The sequence below is a fragment of the Pteropus alecto genome, unplaced genomic scaffold, assembly GCF_000325575.1.
Source record: "Pteropus alecto unplaced genomic scaffold, ASM32557v1 scaffold67, whole genome shotgun sequence".
Lineage (NCBI taxonomy): Eukaryota > Metazoa > Chordata > Mammalia > Chiroptera > Pteropodidae > Pteropus > Pteropus alecto.
In genome coordinates this window covers 1,410,913-1,432,104 of record NW_006441061.1, presented here as the reverse complement: position 1 = coordinate 1,432,104, position 21,192 = coordinate 1,410,913, and the positions used below count along the sequence as shown (strand labels likewise).

The 21,192-nt window shown below is 39.3% G+C and overlaps 1 protein-coding gene across 3 annotated transcripts in view; it reads left to right on the top strand.

The window, feature by feature from the left end:
* The window catches only part of NR6A1 (nuclear receptor subfamily 6 group A member 1), a 184,082-nt gene that overhangs the window by 145,870 nt on the left and 17,020 nt on the right, over positions 1–21,192 (top strand). For all 3 annotated transcript variants that reach the window (XM_025051099.1, XM_025051098.1, XM_025051100.1), the window contains 2 exons: positions 10,689–10,931; positions 19,303–19,358. In XM_025051099.1, coding sequence (XP_024906867.1) covers positions 10,689–10,931; positions 19,303–19,358 — 299 coding nt within the window. The remainder of the gene's footprint in view (positions 1–10,688; positions 10,932–19,302; positions 19,359–21,192) is intronic.

Sequence of the window (21,192 nt, the reverse complement as noted above, 5' to 3'; positions counted from 1 at the left end):
TTATGACTCCCAGATCCTTCATTCTAGCCTTAACCATTGTCCCCTAAATAACTGCTTTTGGAATATTTCTGCTTGACTCACCTGTCATCCTTTCGTAAACTAAAGCCATCGATTCTGTCCCTTGCTCAGCATTTTGCTTTTCGTCTTTTCTATTAGTGATACCACATTTCTCACAGCCACCTTACTTTAGAACCTCAAGTTCATTTTTGCCACTTTCCTGTCCCTTCCTCCCCACCTCCCTGGAATGTAGTCAGTCAAGAAGCCCTCTCTTGGCGCCTTAAACTTGCTTTTCACTTCCAGTCAGCCATTCTTTACCATTTGAGTTACCTAGATCTCCATGCAATCCATTTTGTTGCAACCTGCACATCATTATGAGATTAATATTTCTAAAATACTGCTTTGGTCCAGACACATCTCTATTTTCTCAGCTCAGTAGCCTTTATTAGTAGGGTAAAATCTATTGTAATCTATTCCAAACTAGTTTTCTAGACTTATCTCTGACCATTCCTCCATAAGCTTACTTAATATTGCTTTTTTTTTTTTTTTAACTTTTTTATTGTGAAATATAACACTGAGAGAAAAGTCTATAAAACACAAATTTATAGCTTAATAGACTAATATAAAGCTAGCACGACCCAAGTCAAGAAGTAGAACATTGCCAGAATCCAAAAGTACATCTCTGCCCCAGCAGTCTCTTACCTGTGTATCTCTTTCCTCTCTGTGCCTGGTTTGATTCGTTTTAACTTATTTAATATAAATGGAATCCTACAGTTTTTTTTTTTTTCTGGCTTCTTTTACACAACACTGTATCTGTGTTGTTACAGTAATTTAAATAACTTTACCACTGTCTTGTATTGCATTGTATGAATTCTACTATCTATAACAATGTCTATGAATATTTGGGTTAATTTTAATATGTCTTCTAATATACATGAGCATGAATTTCTGTTGGGTGGATACCTGGGAATGGGTCCAAAAGTAGGTATATCTTCAACTTTAATAATGACACTGTTTTCCATAGTAGTTGTACCAACAAAAACTTCTACTAAAAGTATATGAAAATTAATTTTTCCAACTTGCCACCGTAACTTGAAATCTTTTATTTTTTATTTTATTTTTTATTTTTAGCCATTCTAATGGATGTGTAATAGAATGTCACTGTGGTTTTAATTTGCATGTCCTATATAGCTAATGGATTTGAACATCTCTTCATAAGTGTATCGACTGGATAGCCTCCTTTGTAAAATCTCCATTCAGATCTCTTGCCCAGTTTTGTGCAGGGTTTCTTTTTTCTTATTGATGTAGAGGAGTTTTCTATATTTTGGATATGAGTTCTTTGTAGGTCGTGTGTATTGCATATACTTTCTCCCAAGCTTGCCTTTTCAGTTAAAATTCTTTATTTTAATGTAGTCCAATTTTAGTGTTTTCCTTTCTACTTTTTGTGTCATATTTTAAAAATCTCTTCCTAACCCAAGATCCTGAAGATACTCTTCTTTATTATCTTCTTGGAGGAATATTATTTTACTTTTGATACTTAAGTCTTCAGTCTCCTTGGAATTAAATATTTTCATGGTGTGAGCTAGGATCAAGTTTCATTTTTTTCCCATATAGATATCTAATTGTCTCAACACCATTCATTGAAAAGCTTGTCTTTTTCTCACTGCTTTGCAGTGCCACTTTTATCATAAATTAAATATTTATATATGCATGGTTATGTCGTAGGATTCTCCATTTAGTTCCTTGGTCTGTCTATCCTTGAGCCAATAAAAGGTTTCTTGTTTACTATAGCTTTAAAATGAATACTGATCTATAGTGGATCAAGTCTTCGTTTTTCTTAAGTATCTTTGCTGTTTTCATTCTTTTTTAAAGCATTTTACCATTAAGTATGATATTTGGTATAAGTTTCTCCAGATAACCTTTATCATATTAAACAAGATTTTTCCTATTCCTGGTTTGCTAAGAGTTGAATAATAATGTTGAATTCTATCAAAGCCCTTTATAAAAAATTATTAAAGCACTATTTATTGCTTTTGTTTAAGATGGATTTTTTTTAAAACAAAATACTTGTCAGAATGTTTCATAAAGTTGCAAATTTTTATCAGGCCTTAATCTTACAGAAAACTTATCTTTAATAACAACAGCACAACTAACACTTACTGTTTGTTTACTATATGTTAGGTGTTGTATTAAGCAGTATAGTATAGTGTGAAGGGTCTCAAATCCTGGTGCAAGATTGTCTGCTTTGAATTCTGGCTCTGCTGCCTACTAGCTATGGGACCTCGGGCGTATTTCTTATCCTATGTGCGCCTCAGTTATTTCATCTGCAAAATAGAGATAATAGTAATATATACTACACAGCGTTGTAAGGAATGAGCGCGTCATTTTATGTGACACATATCAAAGCTTATCACATAATATGTATCAGGTACATGTTAGCAGTTATCATAGTATGTCATTTATTCTCTAGTAACTCCATGAGGTAAATACTGTTGTTATCTCTGTTTTACAGTTGATGCTGAGACTTAGAGAACTGAGTCACGTGTTCATGGTTATGAAGCTGGGGAGCGGGAGAGCTGGGATTCATATCCAGTGTGTCTTAACCACCAAGTCAATGTATATCAGACTTTTTACATTTTGATCCATAGTGCATTGTGATCCACTATTCCACTGTACATATATACACGCCAGCTCCCAAAAGCACACACTTTAATTGAAAGAAATGTTTCATTATATTTTACCCTTACTACATGTGATGCACTTTGATATTTTCTATTTTATTCCACAAATGCTCGTCATAACGCTATGGATTATGACTTGTAATTTGGAAAGCACTGCAGTAAGCCATACCATTTATTGACTTATTGTCCATTCATTCATTCATTCATTCATTCAACAAAATGAGCATCTTTTCTGTAGCAATCATGGTACAAGGTGTTGCTCTTAATAATCTTTGATTGAGACTTAACCTGCAATGTAACCTTGGTAAGTTATAACTAAGCAGTCCTTCCACTTTTATAAAACAAGAACTTAAGTATTGTCAGATTGATGACCAGATTTGTTTATAAGTATCTTTGCTTTCATTTACTTACTGTTCCTGATAAGTGATGTAGAGATGGGAACATCCATTTATTTGAGCAGTGATTCTCTGAAGAGATGATGCTGGGGCTCTGTACCTGGTTCAACTATTATTAATCTAGGCCAGACATATCAGCTGCTTTATTCACCACTTTCATTATTTCCTTTGAATTTGACATTTCTGCTTCTGAAAGTTAATCTGTGTCCATAGAGATCCTAACTAAGCTCTCCATCTGCCCATATTTATCTCAGCAGGCATGTTAAAGTTTGAGGAAATGAAATTTAATATAGTTCCTGTTACCTGCACTAGAATAATTTTTGATTAAAAAAAATTCTACAGATTGTTCCTAAGCTTTGGACAATTATAGCAAAGACAAGCATGTTACCTTGTTTCTAATAAAGCTCATGTATGGTTACATTTATGTGTCGTGAGTAATAAAGCTTTATATTATTCATCAAGCTGATTTTAGAACATTTTGCAGATCATGACTCTTACATATACAGGAGTAGGACATAACCTGATAATATATCTGTAGGTATTTTTGTGTAACTCACCTTGATTGTCTTACTGAAGCTTAGTAAACTATTTTGGTTACTTTAGGGAGGAATGAGATTCTCTCAGAGGAAACCCAAGTTGAAGAGAGATTTTCAGCTCCAAATTTAAGATGTGACTTTATACACTGATTGCTCCTTCTGCCTGTCTCCTCCTCTACCTTCGCTTATCTAACTGGCAGTCATACTTCAGCTCTCACCTCCCTTGGAAATCTGCCATTACCTTCTCCTGCCACCAGACTAACATAATACTTCTTAGTGTAATTTTAAAAAGTTTTTTAGGTTAAAAAAAAAAAAAAGATAAGCAACAATATTGTTTAGTTCTTTAGAGTTTGCAAAGCTATTTTGTTCTAATACAGATCTCCATAGTAATTATGATGAGTAACCTGATAACTCATCGATTCTCAAAACAGTTCTTTGAAGAAGATAATATTTAACCATATTTTATAGACTAGAAAATGAGATACCTCCAAAGAGGTTAGGAAACTTCCAAAGTCACACACATAGCTAGCAAGGGACAGAACCTAGATTTGAATTCAAGGAGTCTGACTCTAGAGTCCTAGTGCTTAATCTCTGTGTTCTGCCTCTGCTCAAGAGATTGTAGAGCTGACTATTATCTCTTTCCTTTCCATTCCTGAATCGAGACTTAACTTGCCTCAGGCCCTCCCCACCCAAGCCTGTTCCCTTGACTGCCAGGCAGATCTGTCCACCTGATCCCAGCCTTCTCAATTAAAGTTTAAAAGTTTAAAGTTTTTAAAAACAGTTTTTGTTTCCACCCCCTTTTCTTTTCTTATCTTTGGGGAGGGGAGCAAGAGAGGAAGATTCTAGTCATTTTTACTTTAATGTTTAATTTTTTCCCCCTTTATTCATCAATTTCCAGAATAATGAATTGGTGTCTCAGCAACTTCCCGTGGTAGCTAAAATGAGGTTTTCTTTTTAATATTATGAACACATTGATTTTTATATTTGAGGTGTTTTAATTCATTGCCAGCATTATTCTCTTTGATGCATAGGTTGCTCCATTTTAGGCCAGTGAGAGGCTTTTTATGTCATTTCCTGTATCCTTTTGACATGACCCATTATTAGTCTTGGGTAGCACCGCCAGACTCATCTCATCTTGTCCCTCAAACCTGCCAAACAAACTTGTCCATTTTTCCGAGGAGTCCTGGCTCCTCTTTGTGGGAAATGGTATTTTTAAAGTTCACAATCTGAGCTCTTCCGGTACTCCTGCTCAAGACATTCCATTCTCTGATAAATCAGTAAGAGTCTTCTCTGTCCTACATTATTTTTTACCCATTACTATTTTTGTAGATAGCAAGCTACCTGTTCAGAGTTTCAGATAACTATAATTTTTCAAACCCTCAGCTTTTCATCCACTCCTCTGCCTTTATCGTACTGACTCTTGAGTACTACTGCTATTACGAGCTGAAGTCTCCACTTTCAAGTGCTTAGTTGCCTGATTTCCTTCCCATTGTATTTTAGGTAGAATAATACAGATTAAGAAAACTGAATTAATAGATTAAGAGCACTGAATTAGGAATGGTTGTGAACCATTCCTTTGTGTTAGAGAATTCTGGAGTGTAATGAAACTGGAATTTCAGTGAGGCATATAACACAGTGATTCGTGATATCCCGATGTGTAAGATAGAGAAATGCAGGCCAGACTAGATTTTCTAGCCTAATTAAGGGACAAAACTAGTTGACCAACTATTTCCAGAATGCTAATGGATAAGTCAGATTAGAGAAGGGGCGCCAACAGTTTGCCTGAAGGCCACATTCTGTTTAATATTGTTTTAAGGATAGAAGTGAAAATAACCTAATACTAGCCATATCCGGATAAAAGAAGGTGGGAGAAATAACTAACATACCGAGTGGCAGGACTGATCCCCAAAGATTTTAATAGACCAGAATGACATATAGAATTTATTATGTAAAGATAAAATTGATCAAAGATAAAGTCATACCCTTAGGTTCAACATTCATTTTATAAAGACTGGAATAAGAAATATATGGATTAATGATCTATGTGAAATATAACTTTAGATTTTAGATGTCTGTGAACCAGATGTGAAGTGTAGGGATTAGAAATATAACAGCCTTGGAGTTGGAAGGTCTTAAATTCTAATTTCACTTCCACCCTTTCCTCACTGTGTAGCCAAGATTAAATTTCTTTACCTTTTTAAGCTTCGATTTTCCCATTATAAAATGTGTAGCATTTTTATAGCATCAGTAATTACAAAATACTATGTGTTTACTGGGTTGATAGCTACAGAAACATTTAAGCAAAGTTAATTGAGTCTTAAATTCTATTAAGAAAAACAAACTATTTAGTTCTGGATACTTTGTTTTGAGAGATTTTGATACTACATGTTTCATTAAGAATAAGAAATGGAAGAAGGAAAAATTCACAGTCAAGAACCTCATTTTTCTTTAAATCTCTGAGCCAGTGGTTTACATACATACCCCTCCCCCCACCCCATGAACATATAACTCAGAGCAATGGGAAAAGCTTCAGGTTAACAGACTGGCTCAGTGTAAAGAAAAGCTTGTGAACCATGAAAACTGTCTAAAATGAAATGAATGGAATGAAGTACCTTAATTGAGTCACTAGCTGTGTGTAAGTACCGTTGACCCTTGGATAACACGGGTAGGGGTACTGACTCCTAGTGCAGTCAAAAATCTACAGGTAACTTTTAACTCCCCAGAAACTTATTAGTATAAGTGTGGGATTGGTTCTAACCGCTCCCCTCCTCCCCCGATACCAAAATCCACAGATGCTCAAGACCCCTTTATAAAATGGCATAGATCACTTAATACAGTCAGTTCTCCACATCCACAGACTCCCAGCCTCAGATCCAAAACAGTACAGGTATTTATTGGAAAAAATCTGTGTGTGAGTGGACCTTCATAGTTCACACCCGTGTTGTTCAAGGGTCAGTTCCAGAGTGTGGGACAACTCCTTGTCTTGGATATTATAGAGAGAGTTCAAGTAAAAGTCTGTTAAGACAGTTTCTAAGGCACTTTTTCTAAGATTCCAGGTTCTGTAATGTGGGGATAATGATACCTCTCAGTTATTGTGAAGAAGAAATAAGACAGCACATATGAAAACTTCTTGAATGTTGCACGGTACACAGCTGGTTCTCACCGAATGTTCTTTACAATATCTGTAAGAATAATCCTTGCCCTGGCCTGGTACAGTGAGATAATGAACATAAACATACTTTAAATATCCTTCAAGTCCTTTACAAAATAGGAAGTGCAGAAATCTGTTATCTGACCAGACAGCATTAGGGACATTTTGCTTCAATTTGTTCATTTATAAATGGAGACCTTGGCTTTCTAGCTCCTCACCCCCCACCCCCACAAGTGGGGAGGTGCTTGATTTACCTCTGTAGAGGATATAGATAGGTTTACCTTGGTGTGGCCACAGAATATGATGGTTAGGTGCCATAGCCTTTGGAGATTCCAGCCCTGGCTCCCTTTCTTATACTAGCAGGGTGACTGTTGGAAAGTGATACCACCTCATGAGCTTCAAGTTTCTCATCTGTAAATAAGGACACCTCGTTTAGGTTTGTTGTGATGATTCAGCACAGTAACATATAGTAAGTGCTTGGCACAGAGCCTGGCACCCAAATGCTGAGTTAAGAGTAGCTTCTCCCGTTATGATCTTTTCCAGCATGCCGTGAGAGGCGCACGCCAGAGGCCTCTTTGAAGGACTGCAAGGGATCTGGAGAGGGCCTTTCTCTTGTACCTTTGAGGAACTTTCTTCTGAATTAGTTCCTGGTCTGTGGCATAGACCAGTGCTGCTTATATAAATGGAATGTGACGATAAGATTAGCTATGGCCAGACGGAGAAGCAGTCATAGGACTTAAAGGGACTCTCTTCTCTTTATGCCCATCAGTGGAGAAATATTCCCGTCTAGTCTTTGATCTCAATGGTGCCTTTTTAAACTCTTAGGAAAAGAACATGCAGTGTTACAAGACATGAACAGATTCTTAACAGGTCTGTGTATTTGATAGTTGTTAGGTGGACCCTTTGCTCTGGATCCAGATACTGCACAGATTCCCTACAAATGCTTTATGAAGAGGTTATTGAACTCCCAGTTATGATATTGGCAGATTAGGGTCAACCACCTCCTAAATGGACAAGTTACTTAACTCTTTTTGAGAAAGTAACCATTTTCTCATTTACGAAATGGTGATAAGTTGTCCCCACCTTTGGGATTATGAGGCTTACATGACAGTGCAAACAAAGAGAGTGCCTGGTTGGTTGGTGAAATAGCCATGAAGAAAGCAAGGTGATGTGGTTCTTATGATGTTAATTAATTATAACTATTTGTAAGTCTTTTCTAGGAGAGTTCTGGTTTATATTTTAGTGTGTGTGTGTGTGTGTGCGTGTGTGTGCGCGCGCGCGCGTAAATATATACTAGAACATTAATGGTTTTAATTTAAAGTTGGAAAATTTAGATTCTTCTGATCATGATTTCCTAAGTGTTCAATGCTGTTTCCAAAACTTTGCAGCATCTCAAGCCCAGCGCTCTAGGAAATCACATTTCACACATAGTATTGCTATCCCATTCATTTTGCCTGTTTGGCCTTTCCTTATTTAGTTTTTTAACTTGCTGTTGTAACTTTGCTATAATGTTTACCTTGAGATTCCTTTGCGTTTTTAATAGGAAAAGAAAAGGAATGTTTATTATACCAAGACCATTTTTATAACTCTATAAAAATGTATCTTAGCTAAGTATCTTTGCTGTTTCTTTTAGTTGCAAATGACAGAAACTCATTTAAGTTAGCTTGAGAAAGAAAAAAAAAGGATTGTATTACAAGAACATTGGAACGTCAATTCGTCACAGTTTTTTAATTTGCCCGTAGTTAGGAAGTGCATCCAGGTTTTAGAAAGGCCTAGAAAGCTCTGTACCTTGAAACTGTAGAGTCCTCAAGAACTCAGGCAATTCCTCTTTCTTTATCTGTCTTTCTGTGTTTCCCTATCTGTAATCTCATATGTCTGCTTCTCTCTGCATACCTGCTATTTGCTCTATGACTTTGGGCAAGAGCTTGTGTATGTCTGTTTCCCTGTAGGAAAAAAATTTGTGTATTCGTTTCCTGTGCTGCTGTTAAAAATTTACCACTAACTGGGTAGCTTAAAACAGAACTTTTTTCTCTCACAGTCTGAAAGCCAGAAGTCCAAAATCAATATCACTTCGCTGAAATGAAGGTGTGAATCCATTCCTTACCTCTTCCAGCTTCTAGTGGCCGCTAGTCTTTCTTGGCTGGTGGCCAACCTCTGCCTCTGTCTTCACAATGCCTTCTCGCGTGTCTGTTGTGTGTGTGTTCTCTCAGTGTATATGAAATTTCCCTCTGCCTCTTTCTTATAAAGACACGTGTCATTGAAAATAGGGCCTACCTTTGTAATCCCAAATAATCTCCAGCTCACGATCCTTTATTTGATCATATCTGCAAAGATCCTTTTTCCTTCCAAGATAACATTTATAGGTTTCAGGGATGAGGACCTGATATCTTTGCATGGCCATTATTCAGGCTACTATAAATGGTGATCATAGAACATATCTCAAAGTTGGTATAGAATAAAGGTTCCATAAATGCTAATCTCCTTCCCTCTCTGCATCCTCCTACATATAGCACCTTGCCCCCCTCTTTAACATTGTCTTCAAATACTTTTCAGGAATGTCATTATCATATTACGTGGGAGTCTGTTAGGATAATAATGATAATGAAAATAATAGCTATTATTTATTAAATGTCTGTTATAGCCCAGGCACTGTGCTGAGTACTTTGTCCATGGTATATAAGTACCATTATAAGCCCAATTTTACAGATTAGAGAAACTAGGGAGGTGATGTAACTCAATTTGCCCAAGTTCATCCAACCGTTGTCAGAACTGGGGTTAAAATAAGCATCCCTCTAATTCTAAGGGCTGCGTACCTAACAGTATAACTTGCCTGTTATTCAGGAGTGAGGCTCAAATCTCTGGTTTCCTGCCTTGGTCTCTGATTAAAATCTGTCCTGGAGGTTTCTTGCATCTCTTAGCAAGGTCTGATGTCACAGTTCACCAGGGTGTTTTTTGTTTTGTTTTGTTTTTATTTGTTTGTTTGTTTGGCATATGCTTGTTCTTTGGCACTTGCTTGGTCCTGAGTAAGTGGAATTTGAGGGAAGAGTAAGTGGAGAGCCATACCCCGGCCTGACTTTCCTCTTCGACTAACTTGTTTGTTGCTAGGCAGTGAGTTCCTTAACTATTAGGATCATAGTGCTTCATTTCTGAACACACAGTACCTTGGACAGAGCCTGGACACAGATAGTACATGTTCTGCTAGAATGTACTAATCTTCACCAGGGACTTATATTTACTGTTATAGCCATGCCTTACAACAATACCTAGAATAGAATAGTTGCTCAATACATATCTGTTGGATGGATAGATGGATGGGTGGGTTGGTGGGTGGATGCTTAGATGGATGGATGGATGGATGGATGGACGGACGGACGGACGGACGGACGGATGGATGGACGGTTGGATAGATGGATGAATAGATGGACGGATAGATGGACGGACAGACAGACGGATGGAAGGACAGACGGCTGGCTGGCTGGCTTAGCTGGTCACGGTAAAAGCTTCACTTGTTAACAATCACAAGTATCATTAATTGGATGTATACCATGCAGTGGGCACTTATATACATTTTCAGTAATCCTTACCACCTTTCCACTGGATAGAAGTAATGAGCTGAGACTGAGAAAGCTGAGGAAGAAGGAAGTCTCAAAGATTTCGTCCAGGCTTCTGACTTGGATACTGGTCCAAGCGATGATGAAATCCAGGGGGAGGAACATGAATTTCGTTTTTCTTATAGGCTGTGTTTGTGGTACCTGCAGGTAGATGCAGGGATCTGTGCCTAAGACAAGGGCTCTGATGATGTCTCCTGTTTGCCAGTTATCCTGAAGAGGGTGAGGTTCTTGATCTGCCCAGGGCAGGGTTGCTCATTTTAGCATTGCAGTCATAAAGCCATTATTTCTACTGTATTCTAACTTGAATTCATGTTCAGTTTCTGTTCCAGATGATCGGGCTGAACAACGAACCTGTCTCATTTGTGGGGACCGTGCCACAGGCTTGCACTATGGAATTATCTCCTGTGAAGGCTGCAAAGGGTTTTTCAAGCGGAGCATTTGCAACAAGCGGGTGTATCGGTGCAGCCGTGACAAGAACTGTGTCATGTCTCGGAAGCAGAGAAACAGGTGCCAGTACTGCCGCCTGCTCAAATGCCTCCAGATGGGGATGAACCGGAAGGGTGAGTGGTGCTTGTGGCTCTACTACCCACCCTTCATCCAGCGCTTTACCTTTAGTGTCAGCTATTAAGCCGTGGAGTTATTCATTCCTGAAGCCTGCTCTGTATGCCAGGCCTTGCACTGTGTACTCATAACCCCAAAATTAATCTGGTACAGTTCCTCCCTGTAGAGATCTCCCAGACTAGGGGAGAAAGACCGCTGAGATGTTAAGGATGCTGTGAGAGTGAATCCACAGGCTCCACATGGCAAGACCCCAATTAACACATCAAGTCCTAACCGAGATTAATATACTCCATTAGTTTGTCCCTTGGGGCATGATGACAGGAAGTAGGAATTGTAGATGAAAAGGCAGGAAGGCAATACGTCCCCTGGATGTGATATCATTTTGTTTGTTAGAATCATGCCATACTCAGAGGCTAGGCATGTTCAGAAAGCTGCATCCAGGTTGGCGAAGAATTTGAGATTTATTGGTAAGCTTTCCAAGAGCCATGTGCCTGAGATGACATGTATAAACTTATATTCTAAGAGGATTAACCCAGATGGCATCTTTGAAGAATGGATTGGGGTATAGGAAGAAGAAAGTTTTTAGAAATCTCCACGGAAAGGTGTGAAGGGTCTGAAGGAGGAGAGGGGAACAAATGGGGACATGTGGGAGAAGCTCACTTGGCAGGAGCTGGTGACATACTGGGTGTTGGGAAGCACTAGAAGTTGAAGATTTAGATGAATAATAATGGCCTTACCAGGAAAAAAAAGTCAGACTGGAAAAAGCAGGGTGGGGCAAAATGTGGGCCTTGGCAATTCTGAGTCTGAGGTACCTGAGAAGGACACACAGAGATGTCCACTAAGGAAGCTGGGTGTACAGGGTTGGAACTGAGGCGAAAGTCCTGCCTGTAAGTAGGAGTTTGTACAGCTGTTGGCGTAGAAGTGGTGAAGTTTCGTTAGTGGGTAGAAACCACCCAAATAGGTAACTTGGATACAGAAGAGAAGAGGGCCAGTGTCAGAAGTCTGGGAATATTTTCATGGATGGTGGAGCGTCATGCAGTGTACTTCAGTAGAAAGAATAGAGGCTCTGGAGGCAGAGGTTGGTGACAGACCATCTCTGTGACCTCTGGCGGTTTGCTTTATGTCTCCAGTGCTCAATTATCTTACCTTTAAAATGGCATGATAATACTTACTTTTCAGAGCTCTCTAGAAGATTAAATATGACAATGTACATAAAATGCCCAGCAGAGTACTAAGGGTTAATAATACTGTGCAGGGGTGAGGAGTGGTCATATTTAGTGAACCATTCATGTGGGTTTGTAACGTGGATGAGTGCAGACATCCAGATATACTTCAGGCTGGTTTTTTATTGGGTGTGGGAAAAGAAGAATCTTTAGAAAATTTGCCCATAATGAAGAAAGGTAAGAGAAATATAGAAGGACATTGAGATAAATTTAGGTCATTTGAAATGTATTTATAATACTAGTATTTATAGAGCACTATGTATACCAGAAACTCTTATGTACTTTGCATATATTATCTCATTAAATACACACAGCAACCCTATTATTAACTGTTACTGTCAGTTTATAGATGTAGCTTAGGAAGGTAAAATGACTTAACCAGTAGTTAGTTTAGTAGTGGTTATATTAGTGGTTAATAATTACTAAATCGTAATTTGTTATTAATTAAGCAGATCTTATATGTAACCACATGGACAACATGCTGCTTCACACGTCTACCATATGGCATAGCTGCTCACATGTTGGAGTACCCTGTTGTTTACTGGATGATAAAATGATAGGGCATTTAAACTGTTACCAACTTTGTCCCCTGTCTGTGTTTCTAACCTCATCTTCTGTCTAGAACATACTTGCTATGCCTGAAGCATGCCTTGCACTGTCTGGCCTGTGCTCAGGTTTTTTCCTCTACCTTCTCCCTTCAGTTTCCTCTTAGAGAAATATTTCCCAGCCATCAGTACAAGTAATGTCTTGAAAAGAGAGTCTGTAGTCATCTACCCACCTTCACCTGATTTGGTGTTGGTCTCTAGTTTTTCTTCTCTCTTCGTTGCCCTCACTGTGCATTTTTTTTTCTCACCGAATATTTTATCAAAGCATATTTATGGGTTGCCTTCTTGACTACTCTGATGAATCATCCTGTTGATTCAGTTGGAGTGTGAAATTCTGAGGCTTCCAGCCAGACCCACCTATTTCAGGGAAAGAAGAAGCTTAACCTTATAACCTCTATAACCATGCCCAGGAGAAGAGGACACATGGGGTATGAAGTCTGGGATGCTGCTTTCCTAGGCCCATTTGCATGCAGAGCAGGCAGGCTCAGCTGCGCTGTGAAGGCTGCCTCTCAGAGAGAAACCCTGCCACCTCCTGGTCGATGCTGGGAAAGCAGAATTAAAACTAGAGTTGCCTTTGGACTATTTGCGGGGTGAGAAGTGTTCTGCATGCAACTGTGGTGTTCAACACGTGATTTTATGCATTTGTCAAAACCTGTAGAACTATACACCACAAAAGAAGTGAATTTTATTTTATGTAATTTTTTTTTTAAAGCAGCTAGTATTTGGGGGTGGGGGTGGGGCGGAGGAGAATGCAGACTGTAACAAATGACTCTAACTGATATCCTAAGTAAATCACATAGCCACACTGAAGGGAATGTTGAAGAAAGGAGCTGACCTTGAAAAACAGTGTTTTGACTGTATACTGTAAGGCTGAAGACAAAAAGAACTGTACACAGTCAAAGCACCCTAGTTTGTAAATGTGTTTCTCTCAGAGTTATGCATTAGGAATTCTGGCACTACTTTATTTGTATACTAGGGTCGAACAAACAAGTAAATATATTATAGATAATAGGAGTCAAGTTTCTTGTGTTAGAGAAAGAAGTCATAAACCAGGAAAGGGAAAGGCTGGAAGGAAACGTGGTGCTAGATTTTAATCGGCGGTATCAATATGGCCTCACATTTAGGTAGATAAAAATTATAGATATGTGTGTAGATACATGAGTAAGTATACATACATATATTTTCTAACTCTGGCCAGTGAGAGGGGCTAGAAGCAGTGATACCTCAATAACAGTGAGCATACCTAGCACCCAGATCTTGTTTTCTGAATATCAATAAAAGGAATTGTGACTCCTTGGAGAACTGATTGGTGCTAGCTCTAAGGCAAAGAAAATATAAGATGAGCCTGAGGCACATACTTTTCTTTCGAGGCTCAGCTTTATTTGCGACATCCTCTAAGAAGCCTTCTCTGATATACCCCCTCACGAGATGACCCTCCTGTGCGTCCGCAGCTTTTTTTCGCCCTCTGCCGTAGCCCTGATCACCTTATGCTATTTTTGTCTGTTTACTTTTCTGTCTCTCCCGCCATTTTAGATAATGAACATTGACCAAGTCCTACTCTTCTCTGTGTCCCTCAGCAGATAACCCAGTTTAGGTAGGGTGCTTCCTGGTTTGATGGGTTGACTGTAGTAGGGGGCTAGGTCAGGAAGCGGGATGGAGGAAATATAGTCATCCCCACTTAGCTTCAGGGAATATGTCCCAAGATCCCCAGTGGATGCTTGAAACCGTGGATAGTACCAAACCCTATGTATACTGTGTTTTCTTCCTACCCATACAAACCTATGATAAGGTTTAATTTATAAATTAGGAACAGTAAGAGATTAACAACAATAACTACTAATAAAATGGAACAATCAAATAATATACTATAATAAAAGTTACGTGAATGTGGTTTGTCCATAATTCCCTTTGATAACTGAGATAGCTACTAAGTGACTAATGGGCAGGTGGCATATACAGCATGGCTATGCTGGACAAAGGCGTGATTCATATCCTGGGTAGGATGGTGCAAGATTTCATCATGCCACTCATGAAAGTGCCCAGTTTAAAACTTATGAATTGTTTATTCCTGGAATTTTAAAAATATTTTCAAACCATGGTTGACTGTGGGTAACTGAAACCACAGAAAGTGAAACGGTGGATAAGGGAACTGCTCTATTACTAAAATTATCAGAGGCAAGAGGAAGCTATACTGAGTCTCATGGAGGAATTCATGTCAGTTAAGTAAATATGTGAAAAAATTTTAATTCCTTTAACTTTGTTGTTTTATAACTTGCTAGTTAACTAGTTCAAAAGTAAAAAGGTTAAGGAAAGCTTCTTGGAGAAGCTGTAAGGAAAGGTTCCTGGTTGTAGAATGGCATTGTGAGACAGTGACCCCGTGGCATTGCCATGTCACTTTACCAGGGTAAAAATGGAGCACTGAGAAATCTCAAAGAGAGAGAATATTTGAGCAGAATCTTGAACGGATAGAAGTTCAGGCTCCTTACAACTTAAAGAGCTTTTAAAAATGACTCCGCCTTTCCTTTCTCTCCCTCTTTCCGTGTCGTGTGTGTGTGTGTGTGTGTAACTATTTGGGAGTAAGTTACAGACCGTATTCCCCTTTGCTTCTAAAATAACCACAGTGCTATTACCAAATTAGGAAATTTAATATAATCCTATTATTTAATTAGCATATCTCATTTAAATTTTACCAATTATCTCAATGTCTTTTATAGCAATTTATTTTTTCTGATCTAGGAGCCAGTTCAGGGTCACACATTACATTTAATTTTTATGTCTCTAATCATATTTAATCTGAAGTGGTTTCTCAGCCTTTTTTTTTTGTCTTTTAATAACATTGTCAGTTTTGAAGTAAACAAGTCATTTATTTCGTAGACTATCCCTCAACTTGGGTTTGTCAGTTTCATCATGATTAGATTGAAATTATGCATTTCTAGCAACAATGCTACAAAAGTGTTGTGTCCTTTTGGTGCATCATATCGGGAGCACATGGTGTGAGTTTGTCCATTATTCACCACGTTAACTTGAATTACTGGGGTAAGGTGGTGTTGCCGGACTTTTCCACTATAAAGTTTCTTTCTTAGTAGGAGTAACAACATGTGCAGAGGCAAAACTGTGTAAAACAGCATGGCATGTTCAAGAACTAACAAATAGTTCTCTGGAGGTACAGTATAACATTTATGGTGAGAAATGAGGATGGGGAAACCTGAGGAACTAGAGCACGGAGGGTCTTGAATGCAAAGCTTGGGAGCTGGGACTTAGCCCACGACCGGAGGGAGCCACCGGCAGGTTTTGAGCAGGGCTCGATGTAGTTCGCTTTGTGTCCTACTCGCCTTTCTGTTCCTGGTTTCCGGGTTTGGTTGGCTGCCCAGGCCTAAGTGAGGAATGGTCGGCGCATGAGTTCCAGAGCAGGAAGGATATTTGTGCTTCTTCTGAGCAGCTAGAACCATGGCGGGTGTCGCTCCCGTAGGCTTGGACAAGAGGAGCCGCAGAACCATCCCTGTGATCTGGTGCCCAGAAGCCCTTTGGTTTTGGTTTTGGTTTTTCTTTTTAATCAGTTCACTACCAGAAAGACTCTCAGCCCTGCTGAAAAACTTGCTCTTAGCCCAGTGTAGCATCAAGGAACAAACACAGTTTTAGAATCAGAAGACCCGAACTGAAATCCCAGCTCTGTCAGCCCTTCCCTGAGTAACCTCGGACAAGTCGCTTGTCACCTCGAGCTTCAGTTTCTTCATCTCTCGACTGCATAGGATAATAATGTGCACCTTCCAAGGTTATTTTGAGAATTGAATACAATAACATAGGTGAGTGAGTACATTATAAGCTTTAAAATATACAGGTTTTTGTTTTAACAGAAGCACTGTAACTGACAGGGGTCCCAAACCCTCGGGCTGTGGACCGATACCGATCAGTGGCCTATTAGGAACTGGGCCACACAGGAGGTGAGTGGAGGACGAGTGAGCAAAGCTTCATCTGTATCTGCAGCCGCTCCCCAGCGCCAGCATCACCGCCTCAGCTCCACCTCAGATCGTCAGGCATTAGATTCTCATAGGAGCTCCGGTCCCTGGTGCCAAAGGGGTTGGGGACCACTGCTGTATTACATTTTATCGTTTCCCATACTTCAGGCAGTTTCATGCCATCTTGAAAGATTTTATCATCTCTGGTCTAAACCAGGACTATTGTTTACTTTATATACTTCTTTAAATCACTTTTTAAAAAGTTAATTTTCAAAAGGAATTTTCAAAGGGAAATCAGTATTTTTTAGTGCATGTTAAGAAATTTATAATTAAGGGTTTATGTATGCACCACCAAAAATTGTTTCTCCAATGGGATGTACACATTATAGGGAATACTAGTAGTGGAAAGAAGGCTGGTCTTAGCCTGATAGTCTGGGTTCCAACCCTGATCCTGCTGTTTAGTTTCTGTCACCTTAAGCAGAATACTTGGCTTCTCTGAGCCCTAGATTCAATGGGAATGACACTGATGCTTTCCTCATGGGTTTATGTTACCCAAGGTAGTACCTAACACATCATAAATGTCCATCATATATGAGTTTCCTCACTCTGGTTGGGGTTAAAGGTCAACATGAACTTTAAATATCAGAACAAGAACTTGGCAAGATATAAATCTTCAAAGCTTGTGGCCTTTTAAACAAAAAGGAAAGAATGTTGAGTTTCTTCCTCGCCTCCAAGACAGCGAGAGTGAGATAATCAAGTGAAATATATTCAGTGTTGTATCTGCCAGTGATCTTTGTTCTGTACCTGTGAGCTGAAGCAAAGACATGTGAGATGTCAATATTGGAAATAGAAATGCCTGAAGACTGTCATTGACCCTGGAACAGCGGAGAAGGAATTTTAAGGATCTTTAGAACTCGAAATTGGGTTGAAAGAGAGCTCCGAGACAACAACCAAGCATGCTTCCAGCCCTAACGTGGGCCGTGTATGTTTGTCACTCCACATTTACAGCAGCCTTGTAAAGCAGACTGTTGCTTCCATTTCACAGATGAAGATACTAAGGCTTTATTTAACAAAGTTGAGAGTGGAACCTTGGTTTTTTTCACTCCTGAGTTTGGAGAAAAGAGGCTGGGGAAAGGATTAGGCTACTTGATAAGCCAGGCCCTATGCTTGGTGCTTTAACTATATTATTTTATATATATTCCTTATAATACCCCCATAAGACAGGTTCCAACAACCCTTCTTTATTCTTCAGTAAATTTTATTCTGAAGTTTTATTCAGAGATGCGAAGAAACTTGTCTGTAATTACACAGACCAAGCAGAAACAAGATTTAGACCCGAATTTGTCTAATTGTGAGGTGTATAACCTTCTAAGGCTAGTCTAGTAAATAGGATGTCTCCTTTAAGGAGAGCCAACTTCCCGTCAGCCTTGCAGTTACCACAGGGATGAGTGTTATGCTTGGAGAGTGAGGACTAGAACGATCCTCTTGAGGCGGCCAGCCCTGCCCCAAAGATTTTCTGCATTCTTCATGTTAATTTTTTTTGAAGTAAGTATATCAGGGCAAAGGTTGCTCTCACATGATGGCGTTAGCTTATCCCCTGTTTATCCTCTTACTCCCTCCAAACCACCCTCCACAGTAGCCATCACAGATTTTTCAAAACCACCAACCTACCCTCATCCCTCTCCTACTACATTCCATCTTATGCACCGGCTCCTCTGCTAAAGTTCATTCTTTTAGCCTGGCATTCAAGGCTCTCTGTGATCTGACCCCATTGGCTCCTCAAGCTCACCCCCTCCCTCCCTCTCTGTCTCTCTCTCTATCTCTCTCTCTCTTTCTCTTTCTCTCTCTCTCTCCTTTAGAATTTGGTTCAGGAGTTGTTTTTTCCAGAAAGCTTTGCCAGACACCAACGCCTTTCTATAATTGCAAATCAAGGGTTCCTTCTCTGTGTCCCTGTATTAAGTGCTCCATAAACAGGGAAGGTAATAGTATTCATAATTGTTATTCTTAATGAGGCTGGTACTATTTAAAGGATGCTTTTTATAGTTAGAAAATGCTGAATAACTTCTTTTTGTTGAGTCACCTGAGTGGGAAATCAACTTCAAGGAAGCTTAGTAGACTGCCTTTGTAGGGAGGAACCAGTGAAGTCAAAATTCTGATTAATTAAAACAAAAACAAAAACAAAAAAACCTGTTCTTATCCTACAAATTCAACTCAGACAGTCTGGAAAAAAATTAAGAATGAAAATATCCTTTCTATCCCTCTCCTTGAATTTACTGAAACTTTCAGATGTACCATTCTGGTGGGATATGTGTAACTGTGGGACTATTAATAATGTTGTCACTTTTGTTGAGCATGTGGAATGTATACAGTGCGTGTGGCGTGTACCCAGTGCCTCAGGGGCCAAAAGTATCTAATGCTTATGAGGTTGCCTGGAATAATGGAAAGAGTATGTGCTTTGAGTCCAGAAAGACCTGTGTTTTAATCTTGGCGTCACCAAAAACTACCTTGTGCTTTGGCCAAATAAGTTTTCTTTTTGTGCCCAGACTGCTGTAAGCATGCTTCTGACTGTCTTATCTTTCCTTCCAGCAATCAGAGAAGACGGCATGCCTGGAGGCCGGAACAAGAGCATTGGGCCAGTCCAGGTGAGTTCTAGTCCTCACTCTTTGTGATCCATCCTGAGTTCCAGATACTTCTGTGGCTGCTCACTTTGATCCTCTCGTCTGCTCCTGGGGGCAGTTAATCTTGGTGTTCCTTCCTATAAAACTGCTTTTGGAGCCTGGAGATGAAAGTGCTTTGAAAATCTTAAATACATAACATAATGATTGAAGTTCTTCTTGTGATCAATCCCTCAACTTTTCCTAGAGATTTCACAAGGAGTGAACCTAATTCTGGTTCTAAACCATTCAGAAGATTTTTTATGTCAGTGATTTAAGGTTGTAGACAAACATGGCCTGGCAGAAATCAGCAAGACTACTTTGCTGTTCAGTGTTTCTGAAGATATATCAGCTGAAAAGATTGCCTTATTTGCAGAGTAGGAATGATAATATCCATTTAGTCCAACAAACATTTACTAAGTACTAACTCTGTGCCAGGCCCCCTGTACCTTGAACTGAGTCTAGTGGGAGAGACAGATATGTAAAGACATCAGAATACAGTGAGCATAACAGAGTATGCCCAGAAGGGAGGGGCTTCTTTTCTGTTTGGATTGGAGCCATGCGGGAGACTGAAGACACTCAGGGAAGGCTTCATAGACAAGGTAAAGTTTGAACTGAGTCTTGAAGGAAAAGTAGGAATTATCACTATGTTGGGAAGGGGCGGGAAGCCAATCACCTTTTAGTCTTGCCAGACAGGACAGACAGCAAAAAGACCAAGAGATGAATCTTGAAAGAAGGTCAAGGAGTTCGTTCAGTCAGGCTGGAGCACTGAGCACATGCAGTGGCAGCAGATAAGGTAGATTCCTTGAACTTGGGATCAGTTCTCCAGAGTGGCCTTCAGCTGTCTTCGAATATGGCTCCTTAGGTAAAACCTTTGTGGGGCCAGCCTACACTGCTTGATCTTACTTCTCAGCAGAAGAACTTTATGAGTATAGAGAGTTGGATCTGTTTCTGACCCATGAAGTGAATCCCTGAGCACACTAGCGGACAGGGACCGTGCCTCAAGAATTATTGGTATAGACCAAGAGGCAACCACTAAAAAGTCTTAAGTAAAGAGAGGGACATGGTCAGATTTGCATTTTAGAAAGATCATTCTAGCAGTGAAAACAGTTCGTGAGTAAGGGTCAGTGAAACAGACCTGGATAAGGGTCAGTGAGACTGGGGACAGAGAAGAAGGGTTATAAAGGGTTTTACAGAAGTCCAAACAAGAGATATAGAGAAAGTGGTTTTAAGCAGGGCAATGATAGTGCATATTGAGGAGAGGGAATAGATTCAGGAGATATTTAATAGATAGAATTAATAGGATTTATCCAATCGAATGTGGGGAATGAGAGAGACAAGAATTCAGAGTTGTTTTGAGACGTACACTGACGCCATATGGGGGGGTTCCTGTCACATGGGCTTGGTACATAACATGCCCTCAGTTGGGGTGTCAGTGTGTGTTTATTCATTCTCTCTCTTTTTTAAAATCAAATATTTTTATTGATGTTATTCAAGTCATATATATTTCTTGCAAACTAATTTATTTTGGTCTATGCTCATAGCTGCTCTTTTTGTGGTAAAAAAAAAAAAAACAACTCATGAAATCTACATCCTTAACAAATTGTTAAGTATACAGTATTAACTATATGCACATTTTTTTACAGCAGATCTCTAGAACTTTTTCACCTTGCGATTGAAACTTTATACCCATTGAACAGCAACTCCCTATTTCCCCTCCCCCCAGTCCCTGGCAACAACCATTCTGCTTTCCCCATATAAGAATTTGACCACTTTGATACCTCATGTAAGTGGAACCATGCAGTATTTATCCTTCTGTGAC